The sequence below is a fragment of the Pagrus pagrus genome (genome assembly GCF_965226575.1).
Source record: "Pagrus pagrus genome assembly, chromosome: 18".
NCBI lineage: Eukaryota > Metazoa > Chordata > Actinopteri > Spariformes > Sparidae > Pagrus > Pagrus pagrus.
The window spans coordinates 24,543,682-24,565,326 of NC_140202.1; the positions used below are offsets into that span (position 1 = coordinate 24,543,682).

The 21,645-nt window shown below is 41.9% G+C and overlaps 1 protein-coding gene across 1 annotated transcript in view; it reads right to left on the reverse strand.

The window, feature by feature from the left end:
• The window catches only part of galnt16 (UDP-N-acetyl-alpha-D-galactosamine:polypeptide N-acetylgalactosaminyltransferase 16), a 36,123-nt gene extending 20,477 nt beyond the window's left edge, over positions 1–15,646 (reverse strand). The window contains exons 1-4 of the mRNA XM_084381121.1: positions 15,270–15,646; positions 6,306–6,487; positions 4,566–4,664; positions 4,408–4,475 (exon numbers count right to left, since the gene is read on the reverse strand). Of these exons, the coding sequence (XP_084237247.1) occupies positions 4,408–4,475; positions 4,566–4,664; positions 6,306–6,487; positions 15,270–15,470 (550 nt within the window). The 5' untranslated portion in view covers positions 15,471–15,646. The remainder of the gene's footprint in view (positions 1–4,407; positions 4,476–4,565; positions 4,665–6,305; positions 6,488–15,269) is intronic.
• Positions 15,647–21,645: the final 5,999 nt, after the last annotated feature.

The following is a 21,645-nucleotide window of genomic DNA, read 5'->3' on the forward strand; positions in this document are numbered from 1 at the left end:
CATGCACACAGCTGCTTTTACCCACGTTTTGAATATGAAGTATGTTCACTCAAGAAGAGCGACTAAATGAAGAGTGTTTGTACTGTAATGCCAGACTACATTCAAAAAATTACAAATTTAAGTCAGATTACACAGCAAAATAGTGTTACTGCATTCTCGTAAACAACTGAAGTAGGTGAGGTTTCTTTCAAAACATAAACAAACACACCACAGAGAACCATAAAACGTCTCCACAAGCCCGTCCAGCGTAATCCAAGTCTAAGGAAGCCCCAAGATCCAAAATTAATTCGAAAAGATGTTATTTACACCCTTTTAAAAGCCGAGATCATCACTGTAGCAGCTAAGCTAAAAGCATAAGCGTGCACCCTGCAACTGCGTGTCAAGGGTGAAACGTCTTTTCAAATAAATTTGGGATCTCAGGGCTTCGGGAGACTTGGTTTATGGTGTCCAGAGCCATTTTATTTATTTTTTTGGGTTGTTTTTATGTCTCAAACAAGTCCCCAGCTACTTCAGTCAGCTCATACCCCCACTTCAGAAGGGGTATCGCTTTTAGCTTAGCAGCTACAATGGAGATTTTTAAAAACACATAAAGCAGTGCACAATTGAAATAAACGAGCTTCTCCCAGCAGATGAAAACTAACACAAACAACAAATAAGAGTAACAAATTTAAATTAATTAAAAAAAATAACTTGTATATTTGCAAAATTTAAGATAATCATTAGTGATCGTAAGTTGTAATTCGACATTAAAAAATCCATCAGCTTCTTCCACATTGACTGCCAAAAGACAGTGAACAACAGCTTATGGTATTTACAGAGGTTTATTTTTGTCTCGACACTAGTGGAGTCACATGCTGTCGTCTGGACTCCCACTAAAGATCACTGTCCTTGATTGAGGACGGTGTCCTCATGATTTAGGAAAGCCTTAATAGGATTACACCCAGGGAGGATGACCGACTTCCCACCACCAACCACCACCACCACCCGTCTGCCTGCCACATATATTGACCAATCAGCTCACACTCTCACTGCCCCACCTGACTGATTATCTGAATTGTTTGGTGAAGCCTTTGTCTGATAAATGTTTTTAAAATGTGTGCACAGATAACAGAACATGAACAAATCATAAAGTTCAGTGACAAGATGTTTTTTTGTAGTTTAGGTGAACTGAGCTCCTCAACACTTCTTCCTGAAACAGAGGAAGAGTTATGCTGTCAATGTATTTGTCTGCTCTGACAGTTGTATTGCATCCAGATGGTAAAATCAGTGATTTACTGTAAAAACATGTCATTAAATGTCGCCTGGCATCAAACACTGTCAGAGCAAATAAAAAACATGAGCGCTTAGATTCTGGTTCTCACACCAGATTTAGTCAATTTAATTTAAAATAAGACTCTGAAAATGATTTATAAAGCGTTTCATCTTGTAAAATAACATTTGTTAACAGCTGACAGTTGTGGGAATCTGTTCTCATACACATGATCATACAATGCTTTATTTCTGCAGGGTGTATCTCAGTGTGTCTCCTTCGTCAGCCCCCTTCCCAGTGATCTTTCCAGCCTATCAGCTCCTTCCCTGTTACTAGTGTTTTTCCACTCATTACTCTCACCTGTATTTCTCGACTCCCTGTTCCTGCTGTTTTGTTTCCCTGTTCCTGCTGTTGTGTTTCCCTGTTCATGTTGTTGTGTTTCCCTGTTCATGTTGTTGTGTTTCCCTGTTCCTGCCGTTGTGTTTCCCTGTTCCTGTTGTTGTGTTTCCCTGTTCATGTTGTTGTGTTTCCCTGTTCCTGCCGTTGTGTTTCCCTGTTCCTGTTGTTGTGTTTCCCTGTTCATGTTGTTGTGTTTCCCTGTTCCTGTCGTTGTGTTCCCTGTTCCTGCTGTTTTGTTTCCCTGCTCCTGTCATGTTTGCCTGTTCCTGTCGTTGATCCTGAATAAACTTCATTCATTGATATTCCTGTCTGCTATCTCGTGCATTTGGGTCCACCTTATGTTGTCATAAGGTGTGACACTATGTTTGTTCTTTTACCTTCATTAATATAATGTCAGGTGTTTTCTTACATGTGAAAGAGACATGAGGAACGAAAACAATGCATTGCGCTCCTCTTTGCCGAGTGGCTTTGGAGGGCCTGAATCTCCAACGTTATCAACTCCAGCTTTAAAAATCACAATAAAAAACATTTGGTTTTAGAGGATATTTGTAAGTTGTATGACTAATTAATTGATTGTATAATGAAACCATAAGTAATTTGGGCTTTTAGAGGAATATGCTCCACCTCCTGCCTTTCAACCGCAGATGAAACAGCAGTTTTATTTGACTGTTCTTGGTTGGGATCACGTCTAATAAAACACAGAGTAAGGAAGGAGCAACACAGAGACCACAGTGAGAGCTGAAGGAAACAGAGTAGTCAGTTAATGGGAGGCTTAATGTTTCACAGGCAAAACTAAAAGCCACAAACTGGAACTGAGTTGGGAGTGTTCGTCACAGCTTCACACGATAATTGATGCTGAAATCCAAAACAGGGCCGAGAAACAAACAGCACTTGTTTGTGAGTTCAAGGTGGCTGCAGGTAAACTGGCTGCAGCAAAACAAGGCATTAGGAAGCTAATAGAGCTCCTGCTGCTACCGCTGCTGAGACACTACTGTTTGGATGTCTGGCCAGCTCTGACACCTCTAAGTGTGTGTTCGTGTGTGTGTGTGTGTGTGTGTGTGTGTGTGTGTGTGTCTGAGTACACGGTGAATGTAGGTCACTGTGCTGTTCCCACAGACAGAAGATGCATGTGGTGGTAATTACAGAAAGCGCTGTGGACAGTGTAAAGCATGAGCTCATGTAAGTCTTCTGCCTAATGCTGACAAAGGGGAATAATTACAACAGTGTGGTGATCCTTTAATTCCACAGCTACATAAAAACACAACCCGCACTTTACGCCGCTATTAACTGATTTGTTTTTCAAATCTCAAGGTCAATTAGTCTACTAACTCTCGGTTTGGCGTGTTGGAAGCAGCTCCGGCTCAGTTCTGCTGTTGTTTTTTGTTGTTAACGCCGCAGCATCATTGATCAGTTACATAAAAGCTGCGCAGATCCTCAGGATGCTCTCAGCTCCCGTTCTTAATTCAGACATATAAGACGTCAGTGTGACACATCTTCAAAGCCGCTCCTGTCTCTTGGCATTATCCTTCGTCTACATTTTTTGTTATTATTTGGCTTTCTCATTCATGGCTGGAACATCTCATTTGACATTTGCATCACACATATTCACAGCAGATGACAGAATGAAAAGAGCTTAGCACCTGGCAGGCAGGGCCGCAGCCAGGATTTTAGAAATATACAAGTTACGGGTTCAAATTGTTTGACAAGCTACCTGTCGGAGAAACATTTTTTGTCTGGTGTAGAAGCTACAGGACTGCCGAACCAGAATCCAAAACAAAAGCCCTTCAGTTAAGGTCAGGAAAATATATTTTAAGTTTGTCAAACTGTAGCATTTATAGGTGAGGGAAAGATGATTCAGTTATATGCTAACAAAAGCCAGGTAATGTTCAAGGACAATGTTATCAGATTCCACTGAGATTTTTCGGCTGAAGTCTACAAACAACAAAGGGGCTTTGATGGCGTTCGGCAAAAAAACTGTGAGAGAAAGGCATTGCCAAGCATCGGATCCTGTTCCCAGACAGACTTTTCTTGACTCATGGACGAGGCCACCCAGCAGCGGTCAACAACCACATCGCTGGGAACGGGAGACTAGAGACAGGAGAAGGAAGGGTTTTTCTCGATAAACAGGTCTGACTTGTAAATATTGAGATGTCACAATTCGTCTTCTGAGGCAGCTGGATTCACGTGATCGAGGCGATGAACCAGTTGGAGTCCTCTGCGGTAACCACTGGCAGCTGAAGACAGCTGTTCAGTGGCTAAATGCTCCTCTATGTACACCAGATACACGCTAACTCGGTCTGTCTGCAGCTTGGCGTTAGGCTGTGTGTGAATCCTTGAAAATGTTCGCACTGCTTCTCCAGAGAGACTGAAAATCAGGTCACCCTCAAGTGAACCTGGTCAGGAGCCTATTCTAAATCCGCCAGCAACACCAGCCTTTTATAAAGCAGCCGAAAATGAAGCCTCACCATCTCATTTCATTTTTTCTTTGCTTCTTCCATTCACCCATCTGTCCTTCTTGATCTTGGATCTCTGATGAAAACTACTCTTGCCTGATTTTACGAGTGGTTTGCCTGCTGCAGCTTCAAATGACGCTAAGGAGGGCAGTGAAGGTGAACCAAAATAGCCAAAAAATGAGCTGAAAGATGCTAAAACGCTCCACAAAGCCAGAGGAACTACAGCCATGAAAACGCCATAAAAAAACTCAAACTCAAACTCAAAATCTTAACCACAGCTTTCATTAACAAAGCTCACAAACTCACGGTCAGAGCTGAAGTCGTCTATCAAGATGATCTCTTGAATCAGAGACGGAGGACTTCGCATCAGGACACTGAGGGTGAAAGAAAAAGGAGAGATGGAGATCAGAAAACATAAGTCAGTGTTCCCGTCTAATCAGGCCACCTGTGTCCGGTCTCATTACCTTTTGATGGTGCGGAGGAGAGTGGAGCGTGCCTCATTGTGGAAAGTGATGATGATACTCGTGGAGGGAAGTTCTGTGTCATAATTCAGAGAAGCACATCTACGGAGAGAAGAAGCAGGTTTAACTTATTTTTCTTCAGAAATCACGTGTGAGTGTTAAACTACCTCATACGTCCGGCATACGTGTCCAGCCTTTGAATGCAAACATACCAGGCTATTAGGGGTTTTTTTGGGGGGCAGAAGTGATTTGCAGCGGTGCCCCGCAGAGTCGCCTCTGTATTGTTGCCGTAGTGACATGAAAATATCCGGTTGCCAGGCAACAATTGCACAGGTTTCTGACCCTCTGCTTTAATCTGGTACCTGTTGCTGGGAGCTTTAAGAACAAGTCCGAAGACATGCAGATGAAATATGACACACCACTGATTGTGTTATTGTAAACCAATTCAATCAGTTTGTTTACAGCAACAAAATTAACACAATAAGGATGCAGCGGTACATCGCTGCATGAAAACCGATGGTGTAACATATTGATACTTATTGAATTTTACTGTATTAGAGTATTACATTTTTTTAAATCTCCTTCCTTTCTGTTTTCATTCATTTAAGGGTCTTTGTAACTGACGTAACTGAAGGAAAGTTAAATGCACAATATGTTATTTCTGCCCTTTTTAAAAAAAAAACAAAACAAAAGACATTTGCCAGGTGTGGAGAGCCAGGTGGAGCCGGCCGGCATCGCCTCTGTCGCTACTCAGATCTGTCTGAATCTGGAGGTGAGAGCCCGGTGCAGAGCCAGACCTTCTGGAGGAATCAACAGCTCACTGGTTTCTACTCTGAGTCCTTTTAAAGGAGGATCGTGTGTGATTTTCTTAGTTACTGTAAGTGGCCACTGGGTGCTTTAATTAAAGTAATAAAATCCATGAGTCAAGTCCTATGTAATGCATTTAAAAGCTCGTTATGAGTCACTATAATTGGTCATTGTTTGCTTGGAGTAAAGTGAAAAAAAAAAAATAAGATCAAGTTGATATTTAAATGAATGGATGACTCAGATTTTACAATCCATTATGTAAATGCTTCTAATACATTACATAAATAAAGCATAAAGCATTATTTATAATCATGAATGGTTAAAACTATGATTACAGCAGCACTGTAGGTGCATTAAAATACATTGTATGTATGTTCACAATGCACTATAGACATGGGCTTCATCAAAAGTATTAGCTGACAAGAACTTGATAAAAAACAGTGTAAACAGTCTAAAAATGGGTTCTGAAAGCTTCAAATGTCAACACAAACTAATATGACCGCCAACCCACACAAGGTCACTCCAACCAAACTTGGCAATAAAATGGAGTTTGAACGTTCATTGTTGAACTTGGACACAAAACAAAATCATCACAAGGTCGAGTTTATGCAGAGAAACCGATCTGCTGAGGAGGGATATGTTAATAGGCATCTTATTAGGATGTATAAATGCCCAAATCCTTCAACTTTTGTTAAAAAATGTTTCTTATTTTCACCAAAGATATTTCAATTTGTAATTTCTTCTTTTTTGTGTGGTGAGGAGGTCAGAAGCCTCTTGGTATCTGTATCTAGAAAGGAAGCGTTTATATTATTTTATGGTTTAAATACCTAGAAGTATACAGAGATCCACGTGCAGCTCTATCCAGATTAGTCCACGATCTGCTTGTGCAGATCAAGCAGACTGACCGCCCCTTGACTGAGGTTTAACCCCGCTCACCTGTAGTGTCGGGTGTCTCTGATGGCTCGCTCGCTGCCCAGCCGGTCGCTCTCCTGCAGGTTGAAGGCGTGGTCTCTGTACGGGTCATCTCCCGGCTTCAGCTGCTTCCCGGCCAGGTAGGCCTTCTCATCGAGGCTGCCCAGGAGCTGGCTCTGCTGCTCCGCCCGCGGGGGCTGGGTCACCTGCAGAGGACACGACAAGCTGTCTTTACATGCTCACAACAGCTGAGAAGAAATATATGGTTACAATTCAAGTCAAAGACAGAATAAACGATTAAAAACTGGAGAGTGTTGAGGGATTTAAACGACAAACACAAATGCATCCTCTGTCACTCACGTTAATCCACAGAGAGGTTGTTTTGTTGTCGACAAACACTCCACTGTTTCGCTGCCATCACTTCTGTCAACAAACCGTTTTACTGCCACATTTGTTATTACAGAAATGGCTGCGTGCCAAATCCACCTGTCATCCTCATGAAGAGAATGGCGGTTTGCAACTGTCTGTTTTAATGTGTTTCTCAGAAAAACATTTAGTTTGTTTTGTTTTTATTGCACTGTTGGATTTGAATATATTTCATAAACCCTCAAGTCAAAAATCTTTCAAAAAGACTTAAAAGACGTGACTGAGGAAGAAACAGAAGCATTATCGACATTGACAGAATAATTTGTTATCATTAATGTCGTGAAGAATTATAAATATCCATGAAAGCTTATAACCATGATTATACAGTGATATAGGTGCATTTTAATGCATTATAAGTATGTTTATATGCGTTATGAAGCATTATAGACGTCCACTTCATAGAAAATGTTACCAGCAGACAGTCGAGAGTTGTAGCTGATTAAATTTATGTTCCTCAACTTATTGATTGGTTGTAAATGGATTTACATGCGCCGCTTTTCTGCCTTGGTGAACAAAGCTGTTTAATATTCACACACACACACACGCCTGGAGCCATTGTTAACAATCTGGGGTTCAGCGTCTTGCTCAAGGACACCTTGACATGTGGACAGGAGGAGCTGGGGAATCGAAAAACCAGCCTTGACATGAATGGACAACTCTTTCTATACCTCCCGAGCCTCAGCAGCCAGGATTAAGAAATGCCAGTTCTCCCCTTATATTCAGGCAATGTCTGAAAAAAGTCTAAAAAAATCAAGTGCAACAACTGCTGCAACCCTGCTGCAACCCTGCTCATCTGAGAATTAAAGTTACCCTCCCCTTTAAGCCAGTCTGAAAGGACTGTCAGAAAAAATAATTAAAATGTAAATGCTACTTTCTTATTCAGGTCACCGTGTCAGTGTTAACACTGCAGAATGGGATGGGCACTCATCAAATCAAAATACACAGCGAATAAAGCCTTGGTAATTAATGGGTTTCCCCCGCAAGCAGCTTTAACACTCCTGAGTGGGAGGTTTAGACAGCCAATGAATACATAAAAGCAGATGAGAGAAGCCTTCATCAAAGAGAGTCAACAGGATGGATGATGATGGTAGGACGGAGGAGAACAGGGAAAATGAAAAGAGAGGATGACGCTTTGTTCTGAGCTGCTTTATTAAAGGGAGGTGTAGCTGGTGGATTTAGAAAAGCTCCTGACCAGGTTCAGGTGTGAGAGTGACCTCATTTTCAGTCTCTCAGGAGAAGGAGCCTGAGAGTTTCAAGGATCCGCACACACAAACATGTCCGCCATGCACAGACACACAGACAGAGCTGAAAATGAACTTAATATCACTGTGTTACATTCACAGACTAAAGCTGTTAAAGCTCTTAGCGGGAAGCTGGTGAACACAGTGGAGCATTTAGCAGCTAAAGATAGTAAGATATTTCCCTCAGGAGTTGGTGCAGACCGAAAAACAAGAGATAAAAGAGAGTGAATATTGAACTTTAAGTCATCAGATACTTCTCCAAATGAATGCTATTGTTTCAATAGCTGTTTGCCAACGCGCTTGTCATAACAATGTTAGTAAATATGTCAATGTTGGTGCCTGAGTCGGCCAAAAGTCAGTGAAAGCAGGTGAAAAACTGTCCTGGCAAATAGCTGAATATGTGATGAGGAAGTTAAGAAAGACTTTCACTCATGAAAGATTATTTTATCTCTGAATTTCAGCTACATGTTGTATCAACATGGCAACTGCACTCTTAGCTTTCAATTGACGACCCATTTGGCCGAATATGAGAATCTATGCCCCTCCTAAAGCCTACAACAGATAACGAGTGTCTGTGTAGAAAGGAGAACCCAAAACTCCACCTCTGAACTCATTAGCTACTGTTTCTCTCTGACAATGGAGTGGAGGGAGGCACTCGAGAACGCGCGTAAAGTCACGAAAATGCGACGCCCTTCACTAAGAAATCTCCAATAAACACCAACAAATCGTCCACAGGTTTGTTTAGGCAACCGAGAGAGATTGTAAAGGTTTCGTTTTTCACATCACGTTACAATCCGCTCACACATGGCCAACAGAAAAGTGAGTAATACATGTGCATTACTACAAAATGTTACAAAGAGCCCCACTTACAGAGCTTCTGACTGCTGGAGAAGAAACTTCAAGTTGTTACCTTTCAAAAGAGACCAAAACCACGACTGCACTCCTGATATTTCAATAGCAGCTTTCAATTTGCTTTGGGTATTGCAGTGATCGGCGTTCAAGGATGATTTTACATCAATTTTCCCACGCAGAACCACTCCGCTAGTTACATGGAAAGACTGAGATAAAGCTCCACCATATGTTACCTGTATGGTGGGATAAGCAGAAAAAATATGCAAGGATTCAGAGGAGATTTTCAGGAAACTTTACGGGCACAGGGAGGAAACACAATAGAGTAAATACAGGGAAACAAATAAACAAGTAATTTCTTCCACCATCTTCAACCTAAAGTGCATCTGAGCCACTCACACCACCAATGTCAGATGACTGTTATACAAAGTTATGACGTCTTTTCCAAAAGTATCATCATGACCAAATATAAAAAGCTACAAAAAAATGGTACTCTGGGGATAATAAGACAAAAAATAACAGAAGGCACTCTGAGGCCCGGTCCACTGAATTAAATATGAAGCTCGTCTGGAAGATGAACACGTCTGCCTGCTCTGTCGGGCCCGAGACATAAGACCGAACAAATCACATACAAGTCAAATCTGCGTGATTGGCTGCAGATGAAACCCTGCTGGGGCTCTGAGGCTGACAGATGATGGGACACGGAGATTACTGTGTCATGTAGAGATGATGTGATGTGTCTGAGGCCTGTCTGCGAACATGTCATCCAGGCAAGAAACCACTTTGTTCTTCTGTCACTCCAACTAGGGAGCGACTGATACCAATTATTAGTAATCTAGGAGCCTGATAACCTTTATTTGATTGATACACATTTGCAGTAAAAACAAAAATCTTACTGTACAATTTTGAGATACTTTTCTGCCACTTTATACCTCCTCTCCGTTTTTTTGCAAGCTATCCTTGGTGACGGGGCTCAGCTCAACTGGACTTGACACCAAACTGGGACTGAACACAGACTTCAAGACCGACTGAGGTCAGATTGACAACAGGGGATACAGTACAGAGGTGATTTACAGCAGCTTTGACCAAGACAACGACTTCAGGGACAACAAGATGGCAGACGTGGGAAGGAGAGAGAGAGTAGAGAGACATCAGCAGCGGGTTAAAACAGCGTGTTGAGGAGGAATATTTTAATATCTTACAAAGTGAATTGAGGATTAATTCTGACAAACCGAGACTGTTTTGATGAAGTTTTGATTAAATGAAGTGTATTTGACGATAAGTTAACAAGACTTGCCTTAGTTTGGTAAAAGAGGAAAATATATGTAAGAGTGTTTCATTTGTAGACATTTTGTGAGACATCTCCTCTTGTGGTACAAATTGCTGCAAGAGGAGATGGTCTGAAAGTCCCCGTAGTATCCGACAGCCGGGCTAGCTGGATAGCATGCTCACTTCAGTGATATCTCTGCAACACAGCACATAGACGTCTGTGACGTGTCTTTGACACTTTTGTTTCTTCACACTCTGGTGATAATATTTGTTCATTTTTTGAATGTTTAACACTAAAATTCTTGCCATACGAATCAAAGACTTATATCTCTCATCCAATGTGGACGTCTATGGTCTATCTATGTAAAGCACTTTTACTTTCTGGAGTATGTTTACATTCTTTGACTTATGTTCAAAGATCTGAACAAACTCTTTCATGAGTGTTTCTACTTTTTAAACTAATGCCAAATGAACTATCTTAAAAAGGAGCTCACTAAAAGACAAAAAAAGGGATGATGTGTCTGAAAGTTACTGAATTGTTCCACACTGGTGGAGGTTTACTGCAATAACTTCACGTTTTGTGTGTATATTACTGTAATGGAAAAATGTAGCTAATCCTCATTCAGACGAGATTGTTAACGCCACACTGAACTCATTTCTGTTGTGAAATGTTTATATGATCACGTGTCAAATAAAAAAAAAATTGTTGCTGGATTAGTCAGAAAAAAGTACCGAAGAGTCTAAAGACTGAGGAGTTAATCCAGCAGTCAGCGCCTGATCTGAGGAAACGTACTGAAAAACTACTGATCATCAAACTGAGAAGATGTTTAGTTGTTTCTGTCCATGAAGAATCGGACCGTGCGCGTGAAAATCCTGCAATGACAAACTGACAAACTGTGTTCAGATGTTTACAGCATGTCCACTGCTGATGCTGAGGCCACGACAACAGATGTGCAGGATAGAAAGTAACTAATGATAACACACACACACACACACACACACACACACACTGTAGTAAGAGACTGAAAAGTGGTGCTGGGAAATTGGACCACTCAATAGAGGAAATGAAGGGGGAAAAAAAAGTGGAGCCAGTGCAAACAGATTTCACAGATGATGTCATTAGTGAATCAAATGCTGCTAATGAATGGGCTCAGGGGGAAAGAAAGAGGGAGAGAGGAGAGACAGAAAGAGGTGGGAGACAAGGGGGAGGGAGGGAGAGCGAGAGGTAAGGACTTGGGGAAAGCAGGGGAGGAAAAAAGAAAGAGAAGGAAGGGAGGGACAACACGGTGAAAGAAAGAAAGTTAGTAATGATGGGTGAAAGAAGGAAAATAATGAACTAATAATGATATAAGCGGGCAGGACAGATGAAAAAATTTGCAAACAATGATGAAAAGAAAGGACGATACTATGAATGAGAGAAAGACACTTAAATAGTAGAAAGGACAGACTGACAAAGGATAGAGGAGAAAATAAAGTCATAAAGTATGGAAGAACGGATGGAGAGCGCAAAAGAGGGATGGAGGGAGGAAAGACAAGAGAGAAACGACAGACAGAAGAAAAAAGGAATAAAAAGGGAAAATTATAGAATAAGAGGGGAGGGTGGAAAGAAAAGAACAAAAGTAAGATGGAAAGACAGCAGAAAAAGGAAAGAAACAACCACAATGATAGAAAGAACCAACAGAAAAGAAAAATGAAGGAGGGAAGAAGGACTGAAGGTTTAAGAAAGACAGAAAGAAAAGAGAAATGAGGGGAGGAAAGACAGAAGAAACGGGAAAGAATGAAGGAGGGACAAAATGATAAAAGTAATGAGGATTCACAGACGGAAAAAAGAAAGGAAGAAAGACAGAAGTAAGAAAAGTAGGAAGATGGAAGGAATATGAAAAAAGAAAGAAACAACAAAGGCATGACAGAGAAAAGAAGAAAACGAAGGAGGGATGGGAAGAGGGATTAAAGAATGAAAGGAGGAGAAAGATGGACAGAAGAAAAAAAAGGAGTTGATAGAAAGATAGGGAAGAACAGAAGAAAGGAAGATGGAAGACGAAAGAAACAGAGGGTCGGATAGAAAAGAAAAAATAAAGGAAGGAAAGAAGGACAGAGGGATTCAAGAAAAGGAGGAAAGAATGAAAGGGAATGGGGAGGAAGTCAAGAAAGAAAGAAAGAAAGAAAGAAAGAAAGAAAGCCTGCTGTTGTTGGACTGGTGGACTGTTGGCAGCCTGCGAGCAGCGGGTCAGATTACCAGAACAAACGAGAGAGGAAATCTCAGTTTGGTGACGAAGGTGAACGACCTGCTGAACAAACTAAAGATTACAAAACAGAAAAAACTCCTCTAGGAAACATCCCAACATCTACTTTACTGTTCAAAGAGCGACTCGATTAGATTAGTCCATCTGTGGCTCGCCAGCAGTTCACCACATCAGCCCCGAAACTGTCCTGGAGACACGATCCATCAGCCAATCAAACACGCAGACTATTCAAAGTGCTTCCATGTTTGTTTCTTCTGATCATCAACATATTCTTGGGCTGCGTTCACACACTGATGCAGACCAGGGTTTCCTCTTTTCTTATTCACCATGAGGAGGTGGAGGGGGTGGAGGAGGAGGAGGCCTGCGAGCATGAATGCCACAACAGCTCCACCGGTTGGCATCTGCCCTTGAATTATTAAATCTTGTGAACAGCGTTTTAATGAATCTGCCGCCGCCGGAGTGAGACATCTTGACATGTTGGCACACATCCTCGACCACAGCTGAGACGATTTTATTGCTCTAGTAAATAGTGAAGGAGGCTCCTGTGTGCTGTATTTCCTCAACAACAGTCGCCGTCTCCACCGGAGATACTGATTCAGTTGATTTGTCTGTCAGCTCGGTGGTGGAGCGGCAGAAGCAGTCTCAGGAAAGGACTGATTTATCTTTTCGGCCTAAAAATCTCATATTCTCGTAGATCTTTAATTGGAGTTCGACTCACTTTTACATTCAATGAATTTTTCCGCGGCACTGATTTTTTTATCAGGCTGAAAAGTTCGGCACACGGTTGTTAAAAATAAAATAAGTTGGGTTTATTCTGGAGCTGAAATGGAGGAGGCAGACTGGCTGGTTCGTTGGTTTGTCTGCAGGATTGCACCAAAACTGCTAAACGTGTCTCTACAAAACTTGGATGGAGGATGTGTCTCCACCCAGAAAAGACCACGTTAACTTTTGCGAGAGTGCATTTTTCAACATTTTTATTAATTTCTCCTGGAATAAAGCGCGGATATTGATTCTGATGGCGTATTAAGTGGCCAGACATGGAAATGCCAAATATATACTTGTTCCAGCTTCCCAAAAACGAGGATTTGATATTTTTGTTTGTCAAAAATTACAGTAATCTAACTTTTGTACTGATTTTTTAACCAGTGATGGAATGTAACTAAGTACATTTACTCGTGCTTAAGTACAATCTTGAAATACTTTACTTTATTTGAGTATTTCCATTTTTTTCTCTTCCACTACGCTCTGGTGACATATATTAGTCTTTTTACTCCACTACATTTATTAGTTAACTTTAGTTACTAGTTACTTTGCAGATAACATGATGTCTCGGAGCAAAGCAGCACATTTTCAAATGTATTTATTTTATCAGCATTTGCATAAAACAAAATAGATTCTGATATTTAGAAAAATCTTAAATATTGATCCAATAATCAGTATACGTATAGTTACTTTTACTTGTACTGTTCATACTGAAGTAAATTCAATAACATAAACTTCATACTTTTACTCAAGAATCCATGCCGGTGCTTTTACTTTAACATGATATTTACTTTAACTCTATAGTTTCAACAATAAGTACATTAATTAATCAATAAATAACAGAAAATTTATAATTTTGATGAATTCAAGAGAAAAGATTTGCTGCTTTTGTTACTTTATACCTTAATAAACTGACAAACAAGACATCTGAAGTCATCAGCTCAGACTCTGATGACATTTTCATGAATAAAATATTCAGATTAAACAATAAAAAAATAAGATTTTATCACTTTCTGTCAAAACTGCTCAAAATGAACCTGAACAACACTGATTCAAACACGTCACTTTGACTTGTTTTGACTGTTTTCTGACATTTCATAGACAAAACTATAAATGGATTCATCAGGAATATAATCAGCTGATTGATCGATGATAGGATAATCATTAGTTACAGCCTTAAGGCTCCAACTGACTGATGGTTATTCTGTTAATGCAGTCAATTTGATCATTTAGTCAAGAAAAAAATCAACATCTTCATATTGTTTTGTCCGACCAGATGTCCAAAACTCAAACATACTCAGTTTACAATGACACAACCGGGCAGAATACCAGCAAATCAGCACATTTGAGAAGCTGGAACCAAAAAAAATGTAGATTTTTGCCTGATAAATGACTTAAACCGCTGTTGACTAAACATCTGCAGCACAATGATCCTACACTTTTTCCCTACAAGCTACAGGTCTTGTATTTCTTTACACTCAGTGCATCAGAAAACGCAGCAGCCAAGTAGACCAGCTCTCCTAATAGGAACTGGCATGGACCCAGTCCCAGTCCCAGCATGTTCTGTTGTGTTCAGACTGTGTCTATAGGCTGTGGCACCACCACACCTACAGGAGCAGTGTTTACCAAAGGTTATTCTCATGACTGCTCCTCCTGCGACAACAGGCGGACCTGACCTGACTGAAACAGGCGGATAATGACACACTCTTGTGTCCTGTCCGTGTTTGTGAAATCCTTGACAGGTCTCAGCAATAACGTGGTTTACGAGGCGTTTGCGCACGGCGCACAGGACTTATGGAAAGCCTCTTACGTGTGCCTGAGGTACTCTCGGGCTCGGGGAAGGCACGGAAAGGCAGGAAAACACCGACAAACATAAGCAGCAGGCTGCTGATCCTGCAGCCTGGAGAATGATTATGGCACAGCTGCACGGGAGGAGAGTGGAGGTGGATGCGATGAAGCCAATGCAACATATTCCTGCAGTGAAACCCAGCTGTGCATCATCACCAACACCTTCACCACCATCCTCATCACCTCAGGTTTATCACACACACACATGCACATCAACATGCAGCACACACTCTCCTGCAGCTCGGCGCCTCCAGCGACAGCGCCGTGCGCAGCGCCGCGCCGCTCTCCTCTCCTCTCCTCTCCTCTCCTCTCCCCTTTCTCTTTCTCCACCCTCAGCCACGCTCACTCACTATCAGCGGGATGGTCCTGTCGTCCCGGTGGATCTCCAGCCGACCGGACACCACCTTCTGCCCATGGCCCCTGCCGCGGGTCTGCGACGCCGACGATGAAGGCGACGACTGGGGCTTGTTGTCCTGCCACAGGTAATAAAACGTCCCCAGGATCCACGCAACGGTGAGAATCGCGATGGCGTTGGCCCGTATCCTGCGCATGGTGAGCCCATAAGGAGGGCTCCGGAGGCGAGCCCGGCTGGTTCAGGTCCGTCCTCGGCAGAAGGTGCAGCCTCCCCCGCCGGTGATGGGTTGAGTCGCAGGCAGGCAGGCAGGCAGGCAGGCAGGCAGGCAGCCTCTATCTCTCCTCGAACTGGCTCCTCTCTCTGCCGGAGCGCTGCCTCTCTGCTGGGATTTGCGCACTGGCAGAGCCACGGTCCTAGCGCCGCGTCATATCATTCCCCTGCACACAAACACACACACAAGTACACACACACACACACACACTCACACACTCACATACACATCATCCATCCACACTGGCTACAATGAGGAGAGGATGTCCAATCTGCATCCAGCAGCTGAGGTCCTGGTTTGAGCTACATATGGGTGCAGATCAGGAGGAGGGGGTGACCTTTAACCTCTGATGCACATTAATGGATAGATAGATAGATAGATAGATAGATAGATAGATAGATAGATACTTTATACTGAGGATATTTACTGCATTAAAGAGGGGAATACTGTTCCTTACACCATACACTTACAAACGACACATATGAGCCATGTGTAATGGAAAGTAATGGAAAGTAACTAAGTACATTTCATTTAATTCAAGTATGCATTATTTGTACTTTACTAGAGTATTTCTTTTTTATTTTCTGCTACTTTATACTTCTACTTCACCACATTTTGAAGGTAAATATTGTACATTTTACTCCACTACATTTATCTGATAACTTTAGTTACTATATACTTTGCAGATTACATGCTGCATTTAAGCAGAAGTACTGCATTTTGAATGTATGTATTTATTTTATAGGTAATTGGATTGTAGTAAAAGTAAAATTACACATATATTTACGTGTATGTAGTATTTACTGTACTGCGTGTTGATCGATTACCTGTCTGGACGATTATCAGATCCAATATTCAGCATTTGCATGCATATAATGAAAGAATACAGATACATTTAGGGGAGTAAAAGTACAATATTTGCCTCCAACATGAAGTGCAGTAGAAGAATAAAGTAGCAGGAAATGGAAAGTTCTTGGAGTGGAGTTCTTGTGTAAATGTATTTAAAGTTGCATTTAGCGTATATTTATGTGATTTCTTGTTTTTATTTAAGGGTCTGTTCTGTAGTATTCATGCAGATAGTTTTCATTTTATTTAGTTTCTGAGGTTTTTACTTTCAGCTTATTACAGCTGAAGTGAAGAAAATTTAATTTGTGGAGCTCAAAGTTTTCAAAGATTCGGCTACATTATTAAATTTCAACAATCCGAAGGCCTCAGAGACTTTTCCCTCCGTATGAATTAGTTTCAAGGAAAACAGAAATTAAAACCAGAACAAATTAACCTAAAACAACCTGCACGGCTCCATACGACTAGATAAGATTTGTTCATTTCAGTGGACTGATCCTTTAATTGCTGCCACATTCTTCTCCCTCCAGCCAGAATCAAAATAAAATCTGCACCTTTACTGCAGCGTATTTATCCTCCCTGCATAAGAAGACTCATTATTCTGCCCATGCATTCTAAATTATACATTTAAATTAAGAGCCTGCAGCTCACAAAGAGCAAATTAAGCAATGCAGCTGAATTGATCACAAGAAGAAAAAAAGAGACGAGGAGCCTTTGCAGTCTTTGAACAGCAGCATCATAAATATTCAAGTCCTCCTGAGTTAAATCTGGATTTGCACAGATGACCCTCTGCTACTATGACTTATTCAGAGAAGGAATAAATCAGAGGCGTAAGAAAAAATGTCAGAATACATTAGACCGAGAGGACCCCTCTCCCGAAATCCATAACGGCCTTTAAACGGCTGCACAGACCAGCAGAGAAATCAGAGCAGAGCAATAACACCCCAAAGGCATAACAGAGCTGAGGAGGCTGCATTTTTTCATCTTATTCCTTCTCTGCTAGAAGAAACATAAAAACAGCCCACAGTATGAGCTCATCCAACCCCACCTAACAGCAGCATACTGTGTGTGTGTGTGTGTGTGTGTGTGTGTGTGTGTGTGTGTGTGTGTGTGTGTGTGTGTGTGTGTGTGTGTGTGTGTGTGTGTGTGTGTGAGGCATCCACACAGCTGGACAAACCGCCACAAACATCAGGAATTGAGAATGCCAAGTTTTTCCCAAACATAAGCATCGAGAAATCTGATCCAGAGTCAGCGGGGGGAGAAACAAAATCAATAAATGAGGAGGAAAATCCATCTGCAGCTGCAAATTGTTGCGTCTGATGCGTTCAGGCAATCATTTTGTCATGAAATACGGCCACTTTAATACATTTTGATAGTATTTCTTTTGGTTTTATTCGCCTCATGTGCTTTTATTTTCTGGCACATTCCTGCATTTTACTTTTTTAAAACAGAAAGCCTGAGAAAGAAGAATGCATTATGGGAATTGTAGGCTCTAGTGCTTTGACACACCATGACCACCACGACTGTAAACGCTCTGTAGAAATCAAAGAGTGTACCACGCTGCAGGCTGAGGTCTATCCACTGTGTCTGCTGTCTCTCTGAAGCCGTGCACTTGGAGGTTAATCTCATTATACATGTAAGCTGCTATTCCCTCTCTTCCATCCCGTCATGGAGAGACCCATCGGCGTGCGAGATCTGGCCCGCATCCAGCTCGTGTATAGAAAGGGAAGGTCACGGGGGTCAGAGCCACATCTGGCTCAAGGCGGGGAGATATTTGTCTTCATTCGTATGGACAGGGACGCGCCGCGGCTGTCACTGTTATCTCTGGGAAAGACAGTGACGCCCCAAAGCAGGGAGGAAAAGTCTCTGCATATTCAGACAACGAGAGGATAAAAGCACACAGCCGTCATAGCGAGGTGTTGGTACTGGCAGCTCTGTGGGGAATACTGCACACTCACAGCCTCTGGACCTGGCAAGCCGGCCATTAACTGGCTCGGTTATGTCAAGATTACTGGGAGCAGAGAGGAAACGAGGGCTGTGTTTCCAGCAGGGTCAGTCGACCACTCGTGTCAACAATCCCTCTCCTGAGACTCATTGGAAAGACAAAGCTCCACATTCCCATGTCGGCAGTGAAAAAAAAAAAGGGAAAAGATGGGAGACTTTCCACAGTTGAATCTACTGGGTGGGAACTGGGACTAAAATGTTAACTCATGTTTAATAAAAAAAAACATAATAAAAAGGATCAGCACACTAATCAGAGCAAGCTGGAAAAACAGAATGAAAAGATGATTTTTTTTTCCCTCCAAGAAATTAAACATATTTAGCAGAAATGTACTAACAAAAGGTTCCCAGTTTATAACAAGTCGCCTTTATAAAGTGATATAACTGGTGCTTTTGTTATTGTGAAAGCTCAGGTTGGTGAGTTATTTTAGCAGTATTTTTTGTGTTATATCCGTAGAAAACAGCAATCGAAGCTACCTGCCTGCCTTCATGCGCTCATTGCATACGACTTGAGTCTTCCACAAGGCTACATGGCTGTATCGCCAAAGTTTTTAGCAACCTAGCAGCACAAGAATGTCAGAGAAAGTGCAGCGCAAAATGTCCCAATGCTAACAATAGACATGTTGGTTGTTTATGTGCATTATGACGTTTGGTGCTTTCTTTTATGTGAGTGAGACATGAGGCAGTTGGACACTGTTAGCTTGTTAACTCAATAGCACAAAGCACACAGCCCCCGTGCCAAGCTAGTCCGGTCAGCACAAAGCAAACACACACAGCTTTAAGGAATAGCTGTCGCACTGGGTAGTCTTCCTTGGACCAATGCACATTCATGACTGCTATTTTGCTTGTGTTTATATGATTGTGACATTTAGCAGACTTTATTTATGCATATATAAGACTAAAAAAGCCACGAGGGCTTGTTGAGTGTAGCAAACTAGTCGCTAACAGCTCGCCCAGCTCTTGCTCTTTCCAGTTTGTCTTACCAACTCCAGCTTTAGTAAATCAGTGGTGCTAGATGAAAAGTGAGAGGGTCACCAACGTCAGAGGGATTCATTCTCTGGGAACCGTGAATGTCTGATTATATTTTCTGATTTTTAAATTGAGCTTATTATCTCAGAGGAGGTCTCGCAAGAGAGAATCCAGAGAAGTAAGACGGTAGATTACTGTTTTCTTGTGCGTGAGTGTGTTTTCTGCCGACTCTCCCACAGACCATCACCGGCCTTTTTAGTTCCGCCGAGAATCACCTCTGGCATTTCAGACAACTATGCCAAAATGGTGATTCAGAAAAAGCTGAACAAAGACACACAGAAATCCCAGTATCCACACAACACACACACACACACACATAGACACAAACTGTATGCAAACACACAAGAATGAGCTTTCTAATCTCCAAAAGTAATGACACACACAGTCTCAGTTTGCATGTTTGCACACATCTTCAGAAAGATAAGAAGAAAAACACACAGGGATCTTAGTGTGGATGCACACACACACACACACACACACACACACACAATCCCGTAAGCCTCTATGGAATTCCACAATGATAATAGTGGAAACTCAGCCAATCGCCTCTCGGCTGTAACCAGCGATCATCGAGCACTGTACGACATGCAAGTTCATTCCTGTGTGTGTTGCGTGTGTGCGTGCTGTGCAAACATGGAGTGTCAGAGAGAGCCGACACACACACAGCGAGCAGGAATTCATCTGAGCTTCTGTCCTGATGTGGAGGGAAAGGAGCGCAGGTTTTTCCCATGCGGCTCCGCTGCAGACCAGAGGGAGACTGTTAACAATAAGCAGCTTTAGTGAGTCAACTCTGGATCGCTTAAGTCTTTTTACATCAGACCATGTTCCACATTTAATGTCACACTCCGGCCTTTGAGCATGAAAGCACTCCCTGTAGACTTGAGAGAGGGCTGTAAAACTTTGTAGTCCCTTCACTCACAGTGGCTGTAGACTTACAGTGGATTCAACGAGGACAAGGAAGAAAAACCTCCACAGAAACTCAAAACTCTTGTAGCGAAACCAACTTTTCAGCTGTCAGTCTGCAGCTCAGTTTGTTGCAAACACTCATCTTTGCTTTGTTTGGTGTTAATTAGCAACTATTGATGATTAAAAACTGGCATCTTTGTCTCGGCTGGTATAGATTTGATCCCTGTGTGACTTGAAGTTTTTGGTCATTGATTTTCAGGAACTTGAGACCAAAATCTGCCTTATAGCCTCTATGTTGTAGATCTTTGTCACCAACTACCAGTGCAGCTATGCTTGAAATGACTTAATAAAGCCTTATATCTTCTATTCTGTCCAGTTACCAGCATAAAAAAGTAAAATAACACAAAATGCATGCAGGAAAACTTAACTCACATCACTCACAGCTCTTTTTTCTCAGTCTGGCTTCTCTCTCGGCGCTACTGTACCAGCCATCCTTAAATAAGTGCAACTGTTTTCTTAATCAGTCAAGTTGTATGAGCAGCTTACAGCTTTTTTCCAAGTGATGTCTGATGGAACAAAGAATCATTTGTGGCTTGATTTAATAAAAGTCATACCAGGAGGGTGGAGCAGCAGGATACAGAACTTAGTGAGCAGGAAAGTACACTAACCTGACCCACGTATGTACACTCATATCCTGTGTCCTGTTATAAATCACTCACACACAAAACCATAAACAAATATAGACAAATAAAAAAGGATCCTGCTGCCCTGTGCATGTCTTTATTTCAGCATATAATATCTGAATGGGTCAGGGTTAGGCCAAAGCATGAAGGGCAAAGTTAACAGCCCACGTTATCAGGTAGATTATGGCTGTCAGAGGTGACACATTCACTGCCAGACTGCCGGAGGCGAGCCGACAGGGCCGACTGGAAGCCACCGAGGACCGTGTTGTCACAAGGCACATGGAGGGATTAGGAGGAAATAAAAGAGGCAGCCGCAGTGTTTACACACACACACACCTACCAATCGCACATCTCTGACATAACAAAACACAGGGAAGCCGATCGTGTCTTGGTGAGATAAGATAAAAAACAGATGCTCGTGAAGACATTTCTCATAATCGGATGACAAATAGAGAAATAGATTCCAGGGGGAATATCTATTTCACTCTGATCCAGAGCTCTTACTTTATATAAAATGGGTATTAATACCCAACTTCAAGCCCTGCTGTGGCTTAACAGGCAGCCAGCTGTCAGTGTGTGTTTGTATGTTATAGTAAGTCTGGGATTTTATAAACCACAGTCAGCAAAGTGTAAGTTCA